The sequence below is a fragment of the Saccopteryx leptura genome, chromosome 3 (genome assembly GCF_036850995.1).
Source record: "Saccopteryx leptura isolate mSacLep1 chromosome 3, mSacLep1_pri_phased_curated, whole genome shotgun sequence".
NCBI lineage: Eukaryota > Metazoa > Chordata > Mammalia > Chiroptera > Emballonuridae > Saccopteryx > Saccopteryx leptura.
In genome coordinates, this window is record NC_089505.1 from 212,537,108 (window position 1) to 212,559,194 (window position 22,087).

General features: G+C 39.8%; 1 protein-coding gene across 1 annotated transcript in view; it reads right to left on the reverse strand.

Annotated features, from left to right (window-relative positions):
• The window catches only part of CTSS (cathepsin S), a 42,851-nt gene extending 21,653 nt beyond the window's left edge, over positions 1–21,198 (reverse strand). Inside the window, exons 1-4 of the mRNA XM_066377385.1 lie at positions 21,041–21,198; positions 19,897–20,023; positions 15,759–15,881; positions 18–167 (exon numbers count right to left, since the gene is read on the reverse strand). Coding sequence (XP_066233482.1) covers positions 18–167; positions 15,759–15,881; positions 19,897–20,023; positions 21,041–21,075 — 435 coding nt within the window. The 5' untranslated portion in view covers positions 21,076–21,198. The remainder of the gene's footprint in view (positions 1–17; positions 168–15,758; positions 15,882–19,896; positions 20,024–21,040) is intronic.
• Positions 21,199–22,087: the final 889 nt, after the last annotated feature.

Consider the following 22,087-nt stretch of genomic DNA (forward strand, 5'->3'; position numbering starts at 1 on the left):
GGGATGATAATACTCACCTGGTATTTCACTTCAGTAACACACCCCTTGTCTCTCCAGTCCAGAGAATCGGGTAATTTCTGATTAGGTTTTGACTTGTAAGTGACATTTCTCTGCCATTGGCTGGGAAGTCTCAGGGCACTCATCAAAGACATCACTTCTTTGCTGGTCTACAAGGCAAATACATATATACCCTTTCACTTATATCCTGATTTTCAATATCATAAATAACTCTAATTGCAAATATATTTAACAACTGAGAAAAACTAGTAGTAGTTGTGACCAACATAGATACTGCTAACTACCTTGTTTGTGAATTATCTTATCTGGGTCTCTACTCTTATACTTTGCATTAGTATCCCATTTGGACATTGAGAAGAAGAAGAAAATTGTAAACACTGAAAGTTACAGGGAGGCAGATTTTTGTTTTAAAGCAATGCATAATTTTATAAAAGGCCTGTCTAAAACGTGGACTGAACTGATTTTCCTAGTGAGAAAGAATTACAAAGGAGATTGCTACATTTAAGTGGGAATTTAATCTACTTGGGGTGTTCCTTTCCAAGGGGTACTATTATTCTCCTTTTCTTTCCTTTTTTAAAATAAAATTTTATTTGAGGAGTAAATAAATAAATAAATAAAATAAAGTAAAATTTAATTTGAGCCAAACTGAAGACAAATGTGAAGAAGCAAGATCTTAAATGCTCCTGTGATTCTTAATTTTGGCCACAGTGGTACCATTTTTCAGAGTAGAACAGAATAAAAACTAATGGGGCCCTGTCCGGTTGGCTCAGTGGTAGAGCGTCGGCCTGGCGTGCAGAAGTCCCAGGTTCGATTCCCGGCCAGGGCACACAGGAGAAGTGCCCATTTGCTTCTCCACCCCTCCCCCTCTCCTTCCTTTCTGACTCTCTCTTCCCCTCCCGCAGCCGAGGCTCCACTGGAGCAAAGATGGCCCGGGCGCTGGGGATGGCTCCTTGGCCTCTGCCCCAGGTGCTAGAGTGGCTCTGGTCGCAACAGAGCGACGCCCCGGAGGGGCAGAGCATCGCCCCCTGGTGGGCAGAGCTTCGCCCCTGGTGGGCGTGCTGGGTGGATCCCGGTCGGGCGCATGCGGGAGTCTGTCTGACTGTCTCTCCCCATTTCCAGCTTCAGAAAATTACAAAAAAAAAAAAAAAGGAAAACTAATGGGAGATTATTTGTGATATTAAATATTCACATTCCCCAATTAAAGCAGGTAGAACATATTCGATTGTCAGTTTAGACTTACATAAGTATGGTAACTATTCTAAAAGATTGTGAGTAGCCTTTGGGCATTGCTTTCTAGAATTAAGAAAAATAAAAGCAGATTCCAAGATGGCCATGGAATAGGCAGACGTTACAACAGCCACCTCCCCGGACCAGATTGGATTACAACTTAATTTAAGAACAACCATTGTGAAAAATCAACTTTGGACGAAACAAAGAGGACTCTACTATACCCAAGGATTACACAAGAGGCGACACTAAGTCTGGTAGGAAATGCGGAGACACGATGGGGGCTGCCCCGCTCCTAGAAGTGAGGGGCGACGGAGTGCCCAGAAGGACTCTCACTGCAGGAGAGGGACCCTGAGAGGTGGGAGGCCTCATCTCCTGACCTGGAGCCCCAGTGACTGGAAGAGGCAACTAGACAGAACTGAGTGGTGAAAAAAGCAGGGTTTCTGTCTAGGCTATGGGGGAGACAGCTTTCAGAGTGGCAGATTCAGCCTTAAAGGGCCCACACAGAAAATCTTGCTCATGGGCCACTTGCCTAGGGCTCTGGGAGCAGGAGAGCTGAGAGGACTGGAGTTTCATGAGGAAAGTGTAAAGTTGGAGGTACAGGAGAGGCACGTTGACAGTAACCAGAACACCTGTGCTGAATCATTCTTTAGGGCTAAAGTGGACATATACAGGGGAGGAGTGATCCCTTTGTCCAGCACCAGTCTGGGAAAAGGCAGCTGCCCCACCCCTGAAATCTCTCCATATCCAGCCAGGGGAAAGGCTCGTTGGGAAAGGCAAAGAAGCAGGGGTGGGTCAGTGACTCAGGTTTCCTGTGAGACCTGAGCAACACCTCCCCCCTCCACTGCTGAGAATGCACCCCACCCCCTGAGAACCATAAGGCAGGCCACACCTCTGGAACACAGAGGCCACACCTACTGCAATCCTTTGGCAACACCCTATTGAGATATGTAAAAAAAAAAAAAAAAAAGTCTGGATAGAGTGACAACTGGGACCAAAGAGCAAGCCATGCCCACTGCCCCTTCACTAATCCCTGGAATTTCCTGCTGGACCCAGAGAGTAGCTAGCAGTTAGAGGCAGCAGAAAGAGAAAATCAGATGGAATTCAGACTTTCCTGCAGCTCACCTTGTTGGGGAAAAATAAAACTCGGTTATTTAGCAGAGGCTGAAGAATTAGGCCCTGGAGTAGAGCCCACATTCCCTGTATTGAGCTATAGCCCAAGACCCCTGAAGTAGAGAGGTTCCACAAATGTCATAGTCCCAACCTCAGCTGCCCTAAGCCAACAAGTTTGCAATCTGTGCAGGGGTAGATTAGGTGAGGCCAGTTGGGCCCATACTATATAGTCTTTCAACAGAGGACTCTGGAGAGAGGAGGTAGCTGCAATAGGAGCTGGAACAGCTGAAAAGCAGAGCCAAATCTTTCAGAGTTTTCAGGTTGTATGGAGCTGCTGACAGCTCTAAGCAGGAGGAAGCTGATCCTTATAGACAGGTTGGCCCCTCACACACTACCCAGGCAAAGAAACCACCCACACAAACAGCAAAAAAGCAGTAGCTGATGACAAGTAGCCCACAGCGATTACAAACAACAGATGATGCCAACCCAAGAAGATCTAGAATCAACACAACTGATAGCTGGAAGCAGAAAACTTAAACCCTAGACTCAGCTAGCTATTCAAACAGCACACCCAAAGGAGGAATCTAGACACAGAAAAAATGGGAAGACAGAGAAATGCAACCCAAATGAATCAACAAGAGAAATCCCCAGAAAAAGAACTGAATGAGATGGAAGTAACCAAATTACCGGATGCAGTTTAAAGTAATAATTGTTAGGATGCTCAAAGATCTTAGAGCAACAATGGATGGACATAATGAGCTCCTAAATAAAGAGGTAGCAAGCATCATAAAGGACATTGAAATCACAAAAAAGAACCAGTCAGAAATGACAAATACAATATCAGAAATGAAGACTACACTAGAAGGAATTAAAAGCAGGCTGGATGAAGCAGAGGATCGAATCAGCAATTTAGAGGACAAGATAAACGAAAGCACGGAAGCAGAGCAGCAAAAAGAAAGGAGGCTCAAAAAGCCTGAGGAAACTCTAAGAGAGCTCTGTGACAACATGAAGAGAAACAACATCCACATCATAGGGGTTCCTGAAGGAGTAGAGAAATAAGGGATAGAGAACATGATTGAAGAAATCATAGCTGAAAACTTCCCTAAATTGATGAAGGAAAGTCACACAAGTTCAAGAAGCATAGAGTCCCATTAAAGAGGAACCCGAAGAGGCCTATACCAAGACACATCATAATTAAAATACCAAAACTAAGAGATAAAGAAAGAATACTAAAAGCAAGAGAAAAGCAGTCAATTACCTACAGAGGAGCCCCCATAAGGATGACTTCCAATTTTCAACAGAAACACTAGAAGCCAGAAGGGAATTTCCAGAAATATTTAAAGTAATGCCAAACAAGAGCCTACAACCAAGACTTCTTTATCCAGCAAGGTTATCATTTAAAATTGAAGGAGAAATAAAAAGCTTCCCAGACAAAACAAAACAAAAAACTAAAGGAATTCATTACAACTAAACCAATGCTGCAAGAAATGTTAAGGGGCCTGCTGTAAACAGCAAAGGAAAGAAAAAATCTAGAAAAAGAGGACTATAGATTTAAAGAATAAAATGGTAATAAACAACCACATATCAGTAATAACCTTAAATATAAATGGATTAAATGCTCCAATCAAAAGACATAGGGCTGCTGAATGGATAAGAAAACAGGACCCGTTCATATGCTGCCTACAAGAGTCTCACCTCAGAACAACAGATACACATAGACGGAGAGTGAAGGGATGGAAAAAAGTATTTCACACAAACAGAAAGGAAAAAAAATCTGGAGTAGCAATACTTATATCTGACAAAATAGACTTTAAAACAATGGCTAGAGTAAGGGATAAAGAAGGTCATGACAATGATAAAGGAAGCAATCCAACAAGAAGATATAACCATTATAAATATATCAATGCACCTAATATAGGAGCACCTAAATATATGAAGCAGATTTTGATCAATATAAAGGGCGAGATCAACAGCAATACTATAATAACAGGGGATTTTAATACCCCACTAACATCAATGGATAGATCCTCAAGACAAAAAATTAACAAACAGCAGCAGCCTTAAATGACACATTAGATCAACTCGATTTAAGAGATATCTTCAGAACCTTTCACCCTAAAGCAGCAGAATATACATTCTATTCAAGTGCTCATGGTACATTCTCTAGGATAGACCACATGTTGGACACAAAATAAGTCTCAATAAATTTAAGAAGATTGAAATCATACCAAGCATCTTCTCTGATCACATGGCATGAAATTAGAAATTAACTACAATAGAGTGACATCAGAGAAATGGCGCTATGAGGGGTGCTCCCAATATCTCCCCTTGAAATTTCAACAAATTCAACAACTAGAGACAGAGAAACAATCTCAGGAGCATCTGAAATATACACACACACCAGACAAAGGTATGATTGGGCAAAAAGGTGGCTGAATATATAATCTACTCTGAAGGAAAGAAGATGGAGAACAGAGTATTCCGCTTTCCTCACTGATCTGAGGAAGGGCCGCTTTCACCTGGAACTGAGAGAAACAGAGGATTTGGGGCAGAGGGAAGAAGCTGGGCTAGGGTAGATGATCACGCAGAGGTGAGAGCATGGAGGCTCAGCCTGAGATTGCGGATGCCGGGCTAGGGCGGGCAGCAGATTCTGACAGAGGTTGCCAGAGCGGCTATGGGCATTGTGTGCTCTTGGTCTGTGATTGTGGGCAGTGTTCAAGTGGCTTCACCTGGTGCCTCTGGTGCGGGCACGTGCATTCACGGGCAGAGGGGCTAGGCCCAAGATTGTCAGCAGTGGACTTCTGCATGGGTTGTAGCCAGCATTTGTGTGTGGTCTCAGCTCCTTGACCAACAGCATGGGAAGTGCACAAGGGCTGGGATCCCTAGGCCTGCGCCTGTCTGGGCAGGGCACTTCCTTGAGCTGATACAGGCCACAAAGCTCATTCCTGCGGAACAGACCTCCAAGTGCACTGCAGAAGTTGTGGGGGCTGGGCTGCAGGCTTCCAAACAGGGCACAGGGGAGAAAAGCCTGTGGAGATTAGACCCGCGGAGCGCTGAGGTATGTATACTAGACATGCCAGGGGACCCTTAGGAAGGTGCCTGATCAGCAATTGGCTCCCTGCCCTGCCTGCTTTTGATGGCGGCTCAGGTTGGCACAGCTTTACTCAGAACTGTGCTTTGAGTGGTGCTGGAGGAAGGACTTGGCAGCTCTTAGAGCCTCTTGCTGTGCAAACAGTGGCTGGGGCAACTTCACAACTAAGTTCCCAGGCTGCTAGCTCAGGAAGGAGAGACGTGAGGATAGGCACTTGGAAAACTAACTGACTCATTGTCATAGCTTGCAAACCCTAACAAACCCCGCCTACCAACAGGACTGAGGTCCAGCCTACATCATTGCCATAGTGACACATCAGCAAATCTCTACTCAAGAGTGCCACAGGGGAAAACCCTGTAGTACAGCGCCACCTGCTGAAAAGAAAAAGGAAAAGAAGAAGCAGCTAACTCTCAAAACCAGGAAAAAATTACATTTTTTATAACATTTTAAATTTTTTTTCTTGTTTTTTATATATATTTTTTCCACTTTGGTCATTTTATTTTCTTTCCATATTATTCTTTCCCTTTCCTTTTGAACTTCATTATCCATAGGTGTTACATTTTTCTTTTTTTTTTCTTGTATTTTTCTGAAGTTGGAAACAGAGAGGTAGTCAGACCAACTCCCGCATGCGCCCGACCGGGATCCACCCGGCATGCCCACCAGGGGGCGATGGAGCCCTGGCTGCGGGAGGGGAAGAGAAAGAGAGGAAGGAGACGGGGAGGGGTGGAGAAGCAGATGGGCGCTTCTCCTGTGTGCCCTGGCCAAGAATCGAAGCCAGGACTCCTGCATGCCAGGCCGACGCTCTACCACTGAACCAACCGTCCAGGGCCTAGGTGTTACATTTTTCATTCTTGTTTTTTTTTTATATGGGTTACATTTCAAAAACTTTAACCTTTTTTTCTTTTCTTTTTTTCTCTCTTTTTCTTTTTCTTTCATTCAGTTGTCTTTTATCAACAAATTATTTTATTCTGGATTCATATTTTTCTTTGTGGCATTTTGTGTGTTTTTTATTTCATTTTTAAATTCTTTTTCATTTTCTCCGAGCTCTGGCTCCCCATTCTATGTAGTTTTTGTTCCACTTATCATAATAGAATTTTTATTTTTTCATTGTATTTTTTCAATTTTATTTTATTTTTTAAATCATCTCCTATTAGTGTTATTAACAATACCACCCTCAAATGCCCTTAAGGAAAAAGAAATCAAATATCATGGATACAGAAGACAGAGATGTAGCTCAGACAGATGATGAAAAATCTTTAGAAAAAAAATTTCAATTGCTTGGAAACCTTGGAGTTAAATGACAGGGAATTAAAAGTTGAAGTCCTAAAAATACTCAGAGAAATACAAGAAAGCACGGAAAGGCAACTTAGAGAGCTCAAAACACAATTCAATGAACAAAAAGAATACATCACCAAGGAAATTGAAACGATGAAAAGGAGTCAAACAGAGATAAAAAACTCAATACATGAACTAAAAAATGAGGTAACAAGCTTAGCTAATAGAAAAGGCCAGATAGAGGAGAGAATTAGTGACATAGAAGACAGGCAGCTAGAGACACTACAGAGAGAAGAGGAGAGAGACTCATGAATTTTAAAAAATGAGAAAGCCCTACAGGAATTGTCTGATTCCATCAGAAAAAGCAACATAAGAATAATGGGTATGTCAGAAGAAGAGAGAGAAAACGGAATGGAGAACATATTCAAACAAATAATAGATGAGAACTTCCCAAGCCTGTGGAAAGAATTAGAGCCTCGAATCCAAGAAGCAAACAAAACACCAGGTTACCTGAACCCAAACAGATCTACTCCAAAACACCTTGTAATGAAATTATCACAAACCAATGACAAAGAAAATATCCTCAAGGCAGCCAGAGAAAAGAAGAATATAACGTATAAAGGAAGGCCCATTAGGTTATCATCAGATTTCTCAGCAGAAACTCTACAAGCCAGAAGAGAGTGGACCCCAATATTTGAAGTACTGAAAGAGAGGAACTTCCAGCCAAGAACACTACATAAATCAAAGCTATCCTTCAAATATGAAGGGGAAATAAAAACATTCACAGATATAGAAAAGATGAGGGCATTTATCACCAGAAAACCCCCAATACAGGAAATACTAAAGGGGGTTTTCTGGCCAGATACAAAGAACAAAACAAAACAAAATTACAAGTAAAATCTCCATCAATATCACAATAAAAACAAGATTAAACTGTGACAACAAAAACATAAAAGGGGAGAGGACAAAGATTAACAGTAGCAAAGGAGGATGGAGTACAGAAGCACTCATGAGATAATGTACTACAGTGAAGATGATATATATCCTTTTTATTGCTCAATGGTAACCACCCCTTACAAAACCACTACAGAGGCCCTGACCGGTTGGCTCAGTAATAGAGCGTCAGCCTGGCATGCAGGAGTCCCAGGTTCGATTCCTGGCCAGGGCACACAGGAGAAGCGCCCATCTGCTTCTCCACCCCTCCCCCTCCCTTCCTCTCTGTCTCTCTCTTCCCCTCCTGCAGCCAAGGCTCCATTGGAGCAAAGTTGGCCTGGGTGCTGAGGATGGCCTCTGCCTCAGGCGCTAGAATGGCTCTGGTTGCAACAGAGCAACGCCCCAGATGGGCAGAGCATCGCTCCCTGGTGGGCATGCCGGTGGATCCCGGTCCGGCACATGCGGGAGTCTGTCTGACTGCCTCCCCGTTTCCAGCTTCAGAAAAAAAAAAAAACACAAACCCACTACAGAAACACATGGCTTAAGAAAAGAAACAGAGGCAAGAAGTATGGAATACAACCAAACAAAAACAAGTGACAAAACAAAACAAAAAAACAAGTGACAGAAAAAAGAGAAGAAACAAACAAGATACAGAGCTAAGGGGAGGGGCACAAAGAAAACCAGATAGAAGGTGATGGAAGAAAATTTGACTTTGGGTGATGGGTATGCAACATAATCAAATGTCAAAATAACCTGGAGATGTTTTCTCCAGAAAAAGAAGAACAAAGGCAACCCAAAAGCAGAAAAAGAAAGGAAATAATAAAAATCAGAGCATAAATAAATGAAATAGAGACCAGAAAAACTATAGAAAAAATCAATAAAACAAGGAGCTGGTTCTTTGAAAAGGTCAACAAAATTGACAAACCCTTGGCAAGACTCACTAAGGAAAAAAAAGAAAGGACTCATATAAACAAAATCCAAAATGAAAGAGGAGAAATAACCACAGATATCATAGATATACAAAGAATTATTGTAGAATACTATGAAAAACCATATGCCACCAAATTTAAAAATCTAGAAGAAATGGATAAATTCCTAGGACAATACAATCTTCTTAGACTGAGTCATGAAGAAGTAGATAGCCTAAACAGACCCATAAGCAGGGAGAAAATAAAAACAAATATCAAAATCCTCCCAAAAAATAAACGTCCAGGCCCAGACGGCTATACTAGTGAATTCTATCAAACATTCAAAGAAGACTTGGATCCTATTCTACTCAAAGTCTTCCAAAAACTTTAAGAAGCAGTATTTCCAAACACCTTTTATGAGGACAATATAACCCTCATACCAAAACCTGGCAAGGACAACACAAGAAAAGAAAACTACAGACCAATATCTCTAATGAATACAGGTGCTAAAATCCTAAACAAAATACTAGCAAATCGAATACAACACACATTAAAAAAATTATTCATAATGACCAAGTGGAATTCATCCTGGAATTACAAGGATGGTTCAACATATGTAAAACAGTTAATGTAATACACCATCTCAACAAAACAAAGAACAAAACCCACATGATCCTATCAATAGATGCAGAAAAGGCATTTGATAAAATATCATTTTATGTTTAAAACACTCAACAAAATGGGTATAGAAGGAAAATACCTCAACATAGTAAAAGCCATGTATGACAAACCATCAGCTAACATCATATTAAAGGGCATAAAACTGAGGACTTTTCCTCTAAAATCAGGAACAAAAGGTTGCCCACTTTCTCCACTCTTATGCAACCCATAGTGCTAGAAGTTCTAGCCAGAGCAATCAAACAAGAGAAGGAAATAAAAGACATTCATATTGGGGAGGAAGAAGTAAAGGTTTCACTTTTTGCAGATGATATGATCCTGTACATCGAAAACCCCAAAGACTCCACAAAAAGATTATTAGAAACAATAAACCAATACAGTAAGGTCGCAGGGTACAAAGTTAATATACAGAAGTTTATTGCCTTCCTGTATGCCAACAATGAAACATCAGAAAACGAACTAAAAAAAAACAATCACTTTTTTGGTTGCAACAACAACAACAACAAAATACCTAGGAATAAACATAATAAAGAATGTAAAGGACCTACATAATGAAAACTACAAAGCACTGTTCAGGGAAATCGAAAAAGATACAATGAAATGGAAAAATATTCCTTGTTCTTGGATAGGATGAATACATATAGTCAAAATGACCATATTACCCAAAGCGATATACAAATTTAATACAATTCCCATCAAAATTCCAATGTCATTTTTTAAAGAAATGGAACAAAAAAAATCATCAGGTTTATATGGAACTATATAAAACCCTGAATAGCCAAAGTAATCCTAAGGAAAAAGAATGAATCTGGGGGCATTACAATACCTGACTTCAAATTATATTATAGAGCCACAATAATCAAAACAGCATAGTATTGGCAGAAAAATAGAGACTCAGACCAATGGAACAGAACAGAGATCCCAGAAATGAAACCACATATATATGGTTAAATAATCTTTGATAAAGGAGCCAAAAACACACAATGGAGAAAAGAAAGTCTCTTCAATAAATGGTGCTGGGAAACTGGAGAGCCACATGCAAAAGAATGAAATGACTAGTTTGTCCCCTTGTACCAAAATTAATTCAGAATGGATCAAAGACTTAAATATAAGACCTGAAATAATAAACTACATAGAAGAAAACATAGGTCCTAAACTCATGGACCTTGGCCATAAAGAGCATTTTATGAATTTGACTCCAAAGGCAAGGGAAGTGAAGGCAAAGATAAATGAATGGACTACATCAGACTAAGAAGCTTTTGCTCAGCAAGAGAAATTGACAACAAAACAAAAAGACAGCCAACTAAATGGGAGATGATATTTTCAAACAACAGCACAGATAAGGTCCTAATGTCCAAAATATACAAAGAACTCACAAAACTCAACAACAAACAAGCAAACAATCCTATCAAAAAAATGGGAAGAGGACATGAACAGACACTTCTCCCAGGAAGAAATACAAATAGCCAACAGATAAATGAAAAGATGCTCATCTTCATTAGCTATTAGGGAAATGCAAATCAAAACTACAATGAGATACCACCTCACGCCTTTTAGATTAGATATTATCAACAAGACAGGTAATAACAAGTGTTGGAGAGGCTGTGGAGAAAAAGGAACCCTCATTCACTGTTGGAGGGAATGTAAAGTAGTGCAACCATTATGGAAGAAAGTATGGTGGTTCCTCAAAAAATTAAGAATAGAACTACCATATGACCCAGCAATCCCTCTACTGGGTATATATTCCCCAAACTCAAAAACATTGGTATGTAAAGACACATGCAGCCCCATGTTCATTGCAGCATTGTTCACAGTGGCCAAGACATGGAAACAACCAAAAAGCCTTTCAATAGTTGATTGGATAAAGAAGATGAGGTACATATGTACTATGGAATACTACTCAGCCCTAAGAAATGATGACATCGGATCATTTACAACAACATGGATGGACCTTGATAACATTATACTGAGTGAAATAAGTAAATCAGAAGAAACTAAGAACTGTATGATTCTATACATAGGTGGACACGAAATTGAGACTCATGAACATGGACAAGAGTATGGTGGTTACCAGGGGTAGAGGAAGGAAAGAGAGGGACCGGGTGGGGGGAGGAGAGGGGCATAAAAGAAAAAAATAGAAGGTGATGAAAGACAATTTGACTTTGGGTGATGGGTATACAGCATAATCAAATGTCAAAATGAACTGGAGATGTTTTCTCTGAATCTATGTACTTTGATTGATCAATGTCACCCCGTTAAAATTAATTGTCTAAATAAAAATTTCAAAAAAGAAAGAAATTAACTACAATAGAAAAACTGAAAAACATGCAAACACTTGGAGACTAAATAGCATGTTATTAAATAATGAATGGGTTAACAATGAGATCAAGGAAGAAATAAAAAGTGTCCTTGAAACAAATGAAAATGAACATACAACAACTCAAAATTTATGGGACACAGCAAAAGCAGTCCTGAGAGGGAAGTTCATAGCATTACTAGCATACCTTAAGAAGCAAGAAAAAGCTCAAATAAACAACTTAATCCTGCATCTAAAAGAACTAGAAAAAGAACAGCAAGTAAAGCCCAGAGGAAGTAGAAGGAAGGAAATAGCAAAGATCAGACTGGAAATAAATAACATAGAGGTATAAAAAACAATACAGAAGATCAATGAAACGAAGAGCTGGTTTTTTGAAAAGGTAAACAAGATTGATGAACCTTTAACCAGACTCACCAAGAAAAAAGAGAGAGGACTCAAATAAATAAAATTAGAAATGAGAGTGAATGGAGAAGTAACAACAGACACAGCAGAAATACAAAGGATTGTAAAAAATACTATGAAGAACTGTATGCCAAAAAATTAGACAACCTAGATGAAATTTCTTGAAACGTAATCTCTCAAAAATTAATTTGGAAGAATCAGAAAACCTAAATAGACCGATTACAACAAATGAGATTGAAACAGTTATCAAAAAACTCCCAACAAACAAAAGTCCTGGGCCAGATGGCTTCTCACGCGAATTTTGCCAAATATTCAAAAAAGAACTAATTCCTATCCTTCTCAAGCTATTTCAAAAAATTCAAGCGGAGGGAAGACTTCCAAGCTCCTTTTATGAGGCGAGCATAATCCTCATTCCAAAACCAGGCAAAGACACAACAAAGAAAGAAAACTATAGGCCAGTATCCGTGATGTAATTTAGATGCTAAAGTTCTCAACAAAATATTAGCAAACCAAATCCAGCAATACATGAAAAAAATCATACATTATGATCAAGTGCGATTTATTCTGGAGAGGCAAGGCTGGTACAATATTTGCAAATCAATCAATGTGATTCATCACATAAACAAAAGGAAGGAGAAAAATCACATGATAATATCAGTAGATGCAGAAAAAGTATTTGATAAAATCCAGCACCCATTCATGATCAAAACTCTCAGCAAACTGGGAATACAGGGAACATACCTCAACATGATAAAGGCCACCTATGACAAACCCACAGCCAGCATCATACTCAATGGGCAAAAATGAAAAGCAATCCCGTTAAGATCAGGAACAAGGCAGGGGTGTCCCCTTTTACCACTCTTATTCAACAGAATTCTGGAAGTCCTAGCCACAGCAATCAGACAAGAAGAAATAAAAGGAATCGAAATTGGAAAAGAAGTAAAACTATCATTTGCCAATGACGTGATACTGTACATAGAAAACCCTAATGTCTCAGTGAAAAAAACTACTGGACCGCCTGACCTGTGGTGGCACAGTGGATAAAGCATCGACCTGGAATGCTGAGGTCGCTGGTTCAAAACCCTGCACTTGTCTGGTCAAGTCACATATGGGAGTTGATGCTTCCTGCTCCTCCCTCTTCTCTCTCTCTCTCTCTCTCTCTCTCTCTCTCTCTCTCTCTCTCCTCTCTAAAATGAATGAATAAATAAATAAAAATTAAAACAAAACAAAAAAACTACTGGACCTGATAAATGAATTCAGCAAGGTGGCAGGATATAAAATCAATATTCAGAAATCAGTGGCATTTTTATACATCAACAATGAACTGTCTGAAAGAGAAAATTAAGGAAACAATCCCCTTCACTATTGCAACAACAACAACAAAAATAAAGTACCTAGGAGTAAATTTAACCAAGGAGGTTAAAGACTTGTACTTGGAAAATTATAAAACAATGATAAAAGAAGTCAAGGAAGATACAAAGGAGTGGAAGCATATACCGTGTTCATGGATAAGAAGAATAAACATTATTAAAATGTCTATACTACCCACAGCAGTCTATAAATTCAATGCAATTCCTATTAAAATACCAATGGCATACCTCAAAGATATAGAACAAATATTCCAAAAATTTATACGGAACCAAAAAAGGACACGAATAGCCTCAGGAATCTTGAAAAAGAAAAATAAAGTGGGGCGTATTACACTGCCTAATATTAAGTTATACTACAAGGCCATTGTACTCAAAAGAGCTTGGTACTGCCATAAGGACAGGCATATATATCAGTGGAACAGAACAGAGAACCCAGAAATAAACCCACACCGCCTGACCAGGCGGTGGCGCAGTAGATAGAGCGTCGGACTGGGATGCGGAAGGATCCAGGTTCGAGACCCCAAGGTCGCCAGCTTGAGCGCAGGCTCATCTGGTTTGAGCAAAAAGCTCACCAGCTTGGACCCAAGGTCGCTGGCTCCAGCAAGGGGTTACTCGGTCTGCTGAAGGCCCACAGTCAAGGCACATATGAGAAAGCAATCAATGAACAACTAAGAAGTCGCAACACGCAACAAGAAACTAATGATTGATGCTTCTCATCTCTCTCCGTTCCTGTCTGTCCCTGTCTATCTCTGCCTCTGTAGAATAAAAAAAAAAAAAAAAAAAAAAAAAGAAAGGAAATAAACCCACACCTTTATGTACAACTGATATTTGACAAAGAGGTAAGAGCATACAATGGGGTAAAGACAGTCTCTTTAACAAATCGTGTTGGGAAAATTGGACAGATAACATGCAAAAAAATGAAACTAGACAACCACCTTACATCATTCACAAAAGTAAACTCAAAATTTAAGTAAAAGACTTAAATGTAAGTCGTGAAACCATAACCGTGTTGGAAGCAAACATAAGGCAGTAGGCCCTCTGACATCTCTTGCAGCAATATATTTGCTGATTTATCTCCCAAGAGCAAGTGAAATAAAGGACAGGATTAACAAATGGGTCTGTTTCAAACTAAAAAGCTTTTGCACAGCTAAAGACACTATGAACAAAATAAAAAGACAAACTACACATGGGAGAACATATTTGACAATACGTCTGATAAGGGGTTAATAACCAAAATTTATAAAGAACTTGTAAAACTGAACACCAGGAAGGTAAACCACCCAATCAAGAAATGGACAAAAGAACTGAATAGACACTTCTTCAAAAGGACATATAGATGGCCAATAGGCATATGAAAAAATGTTCAACATCACTAATCATTAGAGAAATGCAAATTAAACCCCAATGAGATACCACCTCACACCTGTCAGAATGGCGCTCATTAATAAAACAACATACAACAAGTGCTGGCGAGGGTGTGGAGAAAAGGGAACCCTCCTGCACTGCTGGTGGGAATGCAGACTGGTGCAGCCACTGTGGAAAACAGTATGGAGTTTCCTCAAAAAATTAAAAATGGATCTGCTGTTTGACCCAGCTACCCCATTTTTAGGAATATATCCTAAGAATACCAAATCACTGATTCAAAAGAAGACATGCATACCCATGTTTATTGCAGCATTGTTTACAATAGCCAAGATCTGGAAACAGCCCAAGTGTCCATCAGTGGATGAGTGGATTAAAAAGCTGTGGTACATATACACAATGGAATACTACGCGGCCATGAAAAAAGGAAATCTTACCTTTTGCAACAACATGGGTGGACCTGGAGACTATTATGCTAAGTGAAATAAGCCAGGCAGAGAAAGAAAAACATCATATGACCCCACTCAGATGAGGAGTCTAATGAACAAGTTGAACTAAGGAACGGAATAGAAGCAGAGGCAGGGTCAAAGGGACCAGAGGGAAAGGGGAAGAGAGAATGGGATCAGAGACGGACAAGGATTAGTGACATTATGTATACACAACACAGAAACAGAGAGCAGGACAGCAAATCCTGGAGGGAAGGGGGGAGGGCATTGGGGAGAGGGGGCAAAGGGGATATCAATGGGAACACAGGGGTGGGGGGAGAGGGAGATATATTTGATGGGACACTTGAATCTATGTAAACAATAAATTAAAATAAAATTTAAAAGAAAAAAAAATAAAAGCAATAAAAGTCTGTGAGTTTAAAATACAAAAGATTTGTTAAAGAAAGTGGTCACAGTAGGATTAAAGGCATCTATGCACATTCTTGTCTTTAAATTCTATATTATTCTAACTTTGTACACATGTAGATAATTCACCTTTGTTGTTTACTTTCAAAATGCTTTCAGAGAGACAGAAGTAATGCTTACCAAGGGATAAATGGATTATTTGTGTTTACCTACCATGTCTCCCAGGTGGTTCATGCCTAAATTGTATGAATGCATTCCCATTGAATGCTCCAGGTTGTGAAGCATCACAAATTTTAGATTCTTTTCCCAGATGAGACGTCGTGTTACTTCCTCATTCTAAAATATACAGAAAAAGAATGTAGTTATACTGAATCCTGCACAAATAAGTATTCAGTTATGACAATAAACATATTGCTAAGCATTCTACCAAATGTGGATCTGTTGGGGAGCATGAAAATAATTGAATTTATTCAATATATCTGGTAAAAGTGCATATTAATCTTAATTTTTGCTCTTAATTGCATGATGGTGATTATTATTTTATGATATATATAATGAACTTCCTCAATCTGCTAAAAATATATTCTTTTAGAAATTAAATTAAATGGGGTGACATTGGTCAATAAGAATACATAGGTTTCAGGTAAACATCTCTATAGCATTTGAACTGTTGATTGTGTTGTGTGCCCATCACCCAAAATTTTATTACAAACTGCTGTTGGCTGAAGTATATCCTTTGTAGGTGGTAAACTTTACAGATCTTTTTTAAATGTATTTTTTTTTTACCCTCACTCTAGAAAAATAGTTTAACTGATTCTAAATTTCTGCCTGTTTTTCTTTAATTATTTGAAGATATTTCTCCATTGTCTTCTGTATTTATTATTGCAGATGTCAGTATGTTTGTTGTACTTCTGTTTTTAACTTTGGTAACTTGTGATTCCCTTCCTCTGTGACATTTTGCAGCTTCATTACATGTGTCTGAGAGTGGGTTTCTTTATTTCCTCGTGTGTGTGTGTGTGTGTGTGTGTGTGTGTGTGTGTGTGTGTGTGTGACAGAGAGAGGGACAGATAGGGACAGACAGGAAGGGTGAGAGATGAGAAGCATCAATTCTTTAAAGCAGTACCTTAGCTGTTTATTGATTGCTTTCTCATATGTGCTTGATTGATTGGGGGGGGGAGCTACAGCAGACCGAGTGACCCCTTGCTCAAGCCAGCGACCTTGGGCTCAAGCTGGTGAGCCTTGCTCAAACCAGATGAGCCTATACTCATTTTGGCGACCTCGAGGTTTCGAACCTGGGTCTTCTGCATCCTAGTCAGATGCTCTATTTCACTGCACCACCGCCTGGTCAGGCTCTCTCTTGTGCACTTTTGATTGAAGGACACAGGACTTTTTTTTCATATCTAGAAAATTCTCAACCAGTACTTCTTCAAATATTGCTTGTCTACCATCCCATTGGATTCTTTTCTTCAGAAATTTCTATTAGATATATTTTGAAGCTTCAAACTCTCTTTCATCTCTTTTACCTGCATTTTCATAGCTTTTTCTATTTTTTTCCATTTTTCTTTTTTTTCTTTTGCCTTGTGGGCTTCAGTACTGTCTTACAGATTGCTGATTCTATCCAGCTTTTTCCAATCTGAAGTTTATATCCCTCTATTGACTTCTTATTTAAATTACTAAATTTTTTATTTTCAAGATTTCTAATTGGATTTCTAATTTATTTTACAATTTCTTGTTCGTTTGTGTAGATGTTATTTTGTTATATATATTTTTATCTTAAAATCATTTTTGGTTCTTTTCATTTTATCCAGTGTGAATCCCTATTTGGACTGTTGATGTTCTTGCCCTCCAGGAGCTTTATTCACACAGGGCCAGCACACACGGAATACAGTGCACACGGAGTACAGTGTACACAGTGTACACAGAATACAGTGCACATGGAATACAGTGCACATGGAATACAGTTCACACGGAACACAGTGCACATGGAACACTGTACACGGAACACAGTGCACACGGAACACAGTGTACATGGAATACAGTGCACATAGAATATAGTGTACATGGAATACAGTGTACATGGAACACATTGCACATGGTGCTTCCTAAAGATACTGCCTTCATCCTCACCTCCAGGGCTATGGTTTCCAGTAGCCTAATGATAGGCCAGCAACATCTCTTTGCTGCCTCATTTCATTGAATGTTAGAGCCCAAAGTCTGACTCCAGGTATAGCAAGCCTAGATACAGCCCTGTCTCCTTTGGAGCAAGATTTTACTTTTACCCCAGTTAGTGGACATATACAGATATACTTCTAAGCCACTAGAGGGGAAAATATGGAATAAAGAAAAATAAATATAATGAAGTACAGGAAAGGAAAAAAGAAATGAACTTAGAGAAGGGAAGATAAATTAAATAAGTTAAGGTAAGATACTAATAATGGAAAGTAATTTTTATTCCTTCTTAGGGAGTGAAATCATTAAAAACAGAGATAGCTTTCACTTCACCAGATAGTGGTGCTACCTGCACATTTAACTCAAGCTGACTTTGAAATTAGAGGCCTGGTCTAAAGTGGAGTGGGTGAAGGTGAAGTTCACCATCAGGAAAATAACTCAGAGTGACCTGACCTGTGTTGGCACAGTGGATGGAGTGTCCACCTGGAATACTGAGGTCACCCTCCCAGTTTCTGTAGGATGATGTGGCAGCATGTGCACATGTGCAGATGATGACGTAACACCGTGTATACAGTGGAGCAGCCCACGAAGATGCCAGTCGAGATGTGGACGGTACAGAGGAAAGTTCAGTGTGTTTTTTGGCTCGCTAAATTAGAATCCATGACCAAAGTGCATTGTGAATATTGGTGCGTTTATAACGAAACACCACCACATAGGAATAACATTACTTGGTGGGATAAGCAGTTGAAGGAAACTGGCAGTTTGGTGGAGAAACCCCGTTCTGGTAGGCCATCAGTCAATGACGAGTCTGTAGAGGCTATATGGGATAGCTACCTAAGGAGCCCTAAAAAATCTGTGCATGAGCCCACATTGAACTGCACTGAATAGGTATGAAATTGGGAGAGTTTTCCTCTTATTTGGTGCAGATTTCACATTTCTGTCGTCTTTTGTTGCTTTCTTGTGACCTGTCAAAAGTGCACTATGACTTTACAGACATACTATATAAGTTGATGCTTCCTGCTCCTCCCTCACTCCTCCCTCCCCCATCCCATCTTTCTTTCTCTCCTTTCTCTGAAATCAATAAAATCTTTTTTTTTTAAATTAAGTGAGAGCAGGGGAGGCAGAGAGACAGACTCCTGCATGTGCCCTGACCAGGGTCCACCCAGCAATCCCCCTTTTTGGGGCTGATGCTCTGTCCATCTGGGGCATTGCTCTGTTGGTTGCTCAACCAAGCTATTTTTAGCACCTGAGGCAGAGTCCACAGAGCCATCCTCAGCTCCCTGGGCCAACTCCTTTGAAACAATTAAGCTATGGCTGCAGGGGAGGAGGGGTAGAGAAGGGAGAGAGGGAGGGGTAGAGAAGCACATGGTTGCTTCTCGTGTACTCTTGACTGGAAATCCAACCCAGGACTTCCACACGCTTCCAACCCAGGACTTCTACCAATGAGCCAGCTGGCCAGGGCCATAGAATCTTAAAAGAAACAACAAAAAAACTCAGGGTGTATGTCCTACTCAAAGTATGTTTTGTTTAATATAAAAATAACACATCAAATAAGTAAATATATAATGTTTGCCTACAAACTCAGAAATATAGGACTTTGGAACACTAGGGTTCAAGTCTTAAAAATCAGTCAATAAATATGCTTTGAAATAAAAAAAAAAGTACAAAGTGGGAAGTGAGAGTCAAGAAACAATATCCACTAGCACTTCTATGTGCCAGGGACTGAAATAAGCACCTTTTATTCCCCAAACATGCACTCTTCCCCTCTTGGCCTGTCATCTACTTTGCTTGCTCCCTAGCTTCTATCAATTCTCTGCTCGAATGTCAACTTATATGTGAGGCCTTTGCAGACCATTCTATAGAATCATCACTCCCAGACTCTCCCAGCCATCACCCAGGGCCCTTCCTACCCTCCAGGCTTTGCTTTATTTTTCTCTACTGCACTGAGCACCATCTGACATACTATATACTGCTTATTTATTGACTTATTTCCTGTCTCCCCTACAAGGATATAAACTCCATAAAAACAGGAACTTTGTTGTTTCCTGTTGTATTTCTAGTACCAAGAACAGAATCTGGCAAGAAATGTGAGCATAACACTGCCTGTTTGAGTATAATTTGAGAGGGAGAAAGCACAGAGTAGTGGAGTAAAAGCAAATCACTTGGTGCCAATTCCATCTACCTTTTCCTTGTATTGTTTGCCATAGGTTTTCTTCCAAAGATCCCAGTGCTGATCCAATGTGGGATCTTTGTGCAGCTGTGCCATTGTGGAGAAGCAGCCCAGGAGCACCCAAATGAGCCGTTTCATTCTGTTAAGGGAAAGGTCACATAGGAAGAGTAGCCATTAACTGCATATATTGTGACCCTATCTTTTACAACAAAAATAGCAATGCAAAATCTGTCAAAGGGACAGAATATTACAAATCAGAATTATACAGGAAACTTTTAGGGATATATAGGGTGGGGGCAAAAGTAGGTTTACAGTTGATTGTATGGAAAATAATACAATAATAAATAATAAGACAATAATAAACTTGTATACTCACAACTGTAAACCTACTTTTGCCCTACCCTGTATCGGCACAGGAAATAACTGCAAAGGTATTTCTAAGGCACCACTTTGTGTGCTTAGTAACTCTTTAAAAAGTGATTTTCAAAAATGTCCTAATATCTGGCAAACCAAACTTACATCCAAGGTTGGGGGTTGTTGCAAGAAACAGGTACTTTCCAGGATTTGATCATAAATCTAATCAAGGGAAATGTTCCTCCTTAAGAAGGCAAACCTTCGAAAAATCATTTATCTTCATAGTTTTGAATGCATAAATTCTTCTCAACTGGCCTATTTAAACATCCACAACATTTAGAGGCAGTTAAAAGACAACTCCTGGTATTATTTTCACATCCAAGGGCATTTTATTTTTTTTACTTTTTTCTCTAACAATCAAAATACCTATTTCAATTGACTACTTTTGAAAACAACACATATATTTAATACAAATTAACAGAAATTCAGTGCCTATCTCTTACTCAAATTGGATTCTACTTTCTCTTTTGTTTCTTTTTAACTCAAAATAACTAGAATTATAACCATGTAAATGTTCAAATTATATTCCAAAGAAATCTACATTTCAGCCTCAGGCTTAGATAGCCAAGCACATATTAACTTTTCAAAAATGAATTCTTTTTACTTAAGAAAAGTAGAGGCAAATTGAGTGACATGATTTTTTTAGTTTACTTCCTGAAACCAAAGATTTGAAACAGCACACAAAGCATGCTATAAACACAAAGGGTTTAAAGATCAAACAGGAGAAAAAGACAGTACATACACAATGGAACCAGCAGGTGCTCCCATTCTAAGCATGCTCGATGATGGGCTCTCTCCAAAGCTTTCAAAGACAGCAAAGAGACTTCAGCTAAATTGGACTTTAAAATGAAATTGGAACTTGGCACATGAGGTATCCGTGAAGAGGAAGTGAACTTTCATTTCAGTTTCATTTAAAATGTGAATAGATCAGCTGCCTCCAGCCCTCTCCCTATGGTTTTGGAGACGAAGTGGGTACACTAAGCTACAAAAAGAACACCTCCCCCCCCCCCCCACACACACACAGGAGATCAGGAGAACCTATTCAGCAAAATAAGAGCAGCACAAGTTTACCCTTTAATCCATCATCATTTTGATAATTCATTTTACCTAAAATTACCAATTTTCAGATGGAAAAATTTATTTATGAAGAGATTATGATTAAGCTCCTGAAATCCCAGCTTCCTTCATGATTTCCTAGGAAAACACGTCTTATTCCTTTTTTTTTTTTTTTTGTATTTTTCTGAAGCTGGAAACGGGGAGAGACAGTCAGAAAAACTCCCGCATGCGCCCAACCGGGATCCACCCGGCACGCCCACTAGGGGCGACGCTCTGACCACCAGGGGGCGATGCTCTGCCCCTCCGGGGCGTAGCTCTGTTGTGACCAGAGCCACTCTAGCGCCTGGGGCAGAGGCCAAGGAGCCATCCCCAGCGCCTGGGCCATCCTTGCTCCAATGGAGCCTCGGCTGCGGGAGGGGAAGAGAGAGTCAGAGAGGAAGGAGAGGGGGAGGGGTGGAGAAGCAGATGGGCGCTTCTCCTGTGTGCCCTGGCTGGGAATCGAACCCAGGACCCCTGCACGCCAGGCCGACGCTCTACCACTGAGCCAACCGGCCAGGGCCACGTCTTATTTCTTTTAATGTAACTCATTGTGATCTACTATTGTCTAATTCTCACTCAGCTTTTGAATTGATTTATCTGTACATTGTGTGTTTACTACCCCATTTCATTTAATTCTCATGAATTTACAGTGTGTATGATTTTTTCTTATTTAGAGTTGTTGCTATTTAGGTCT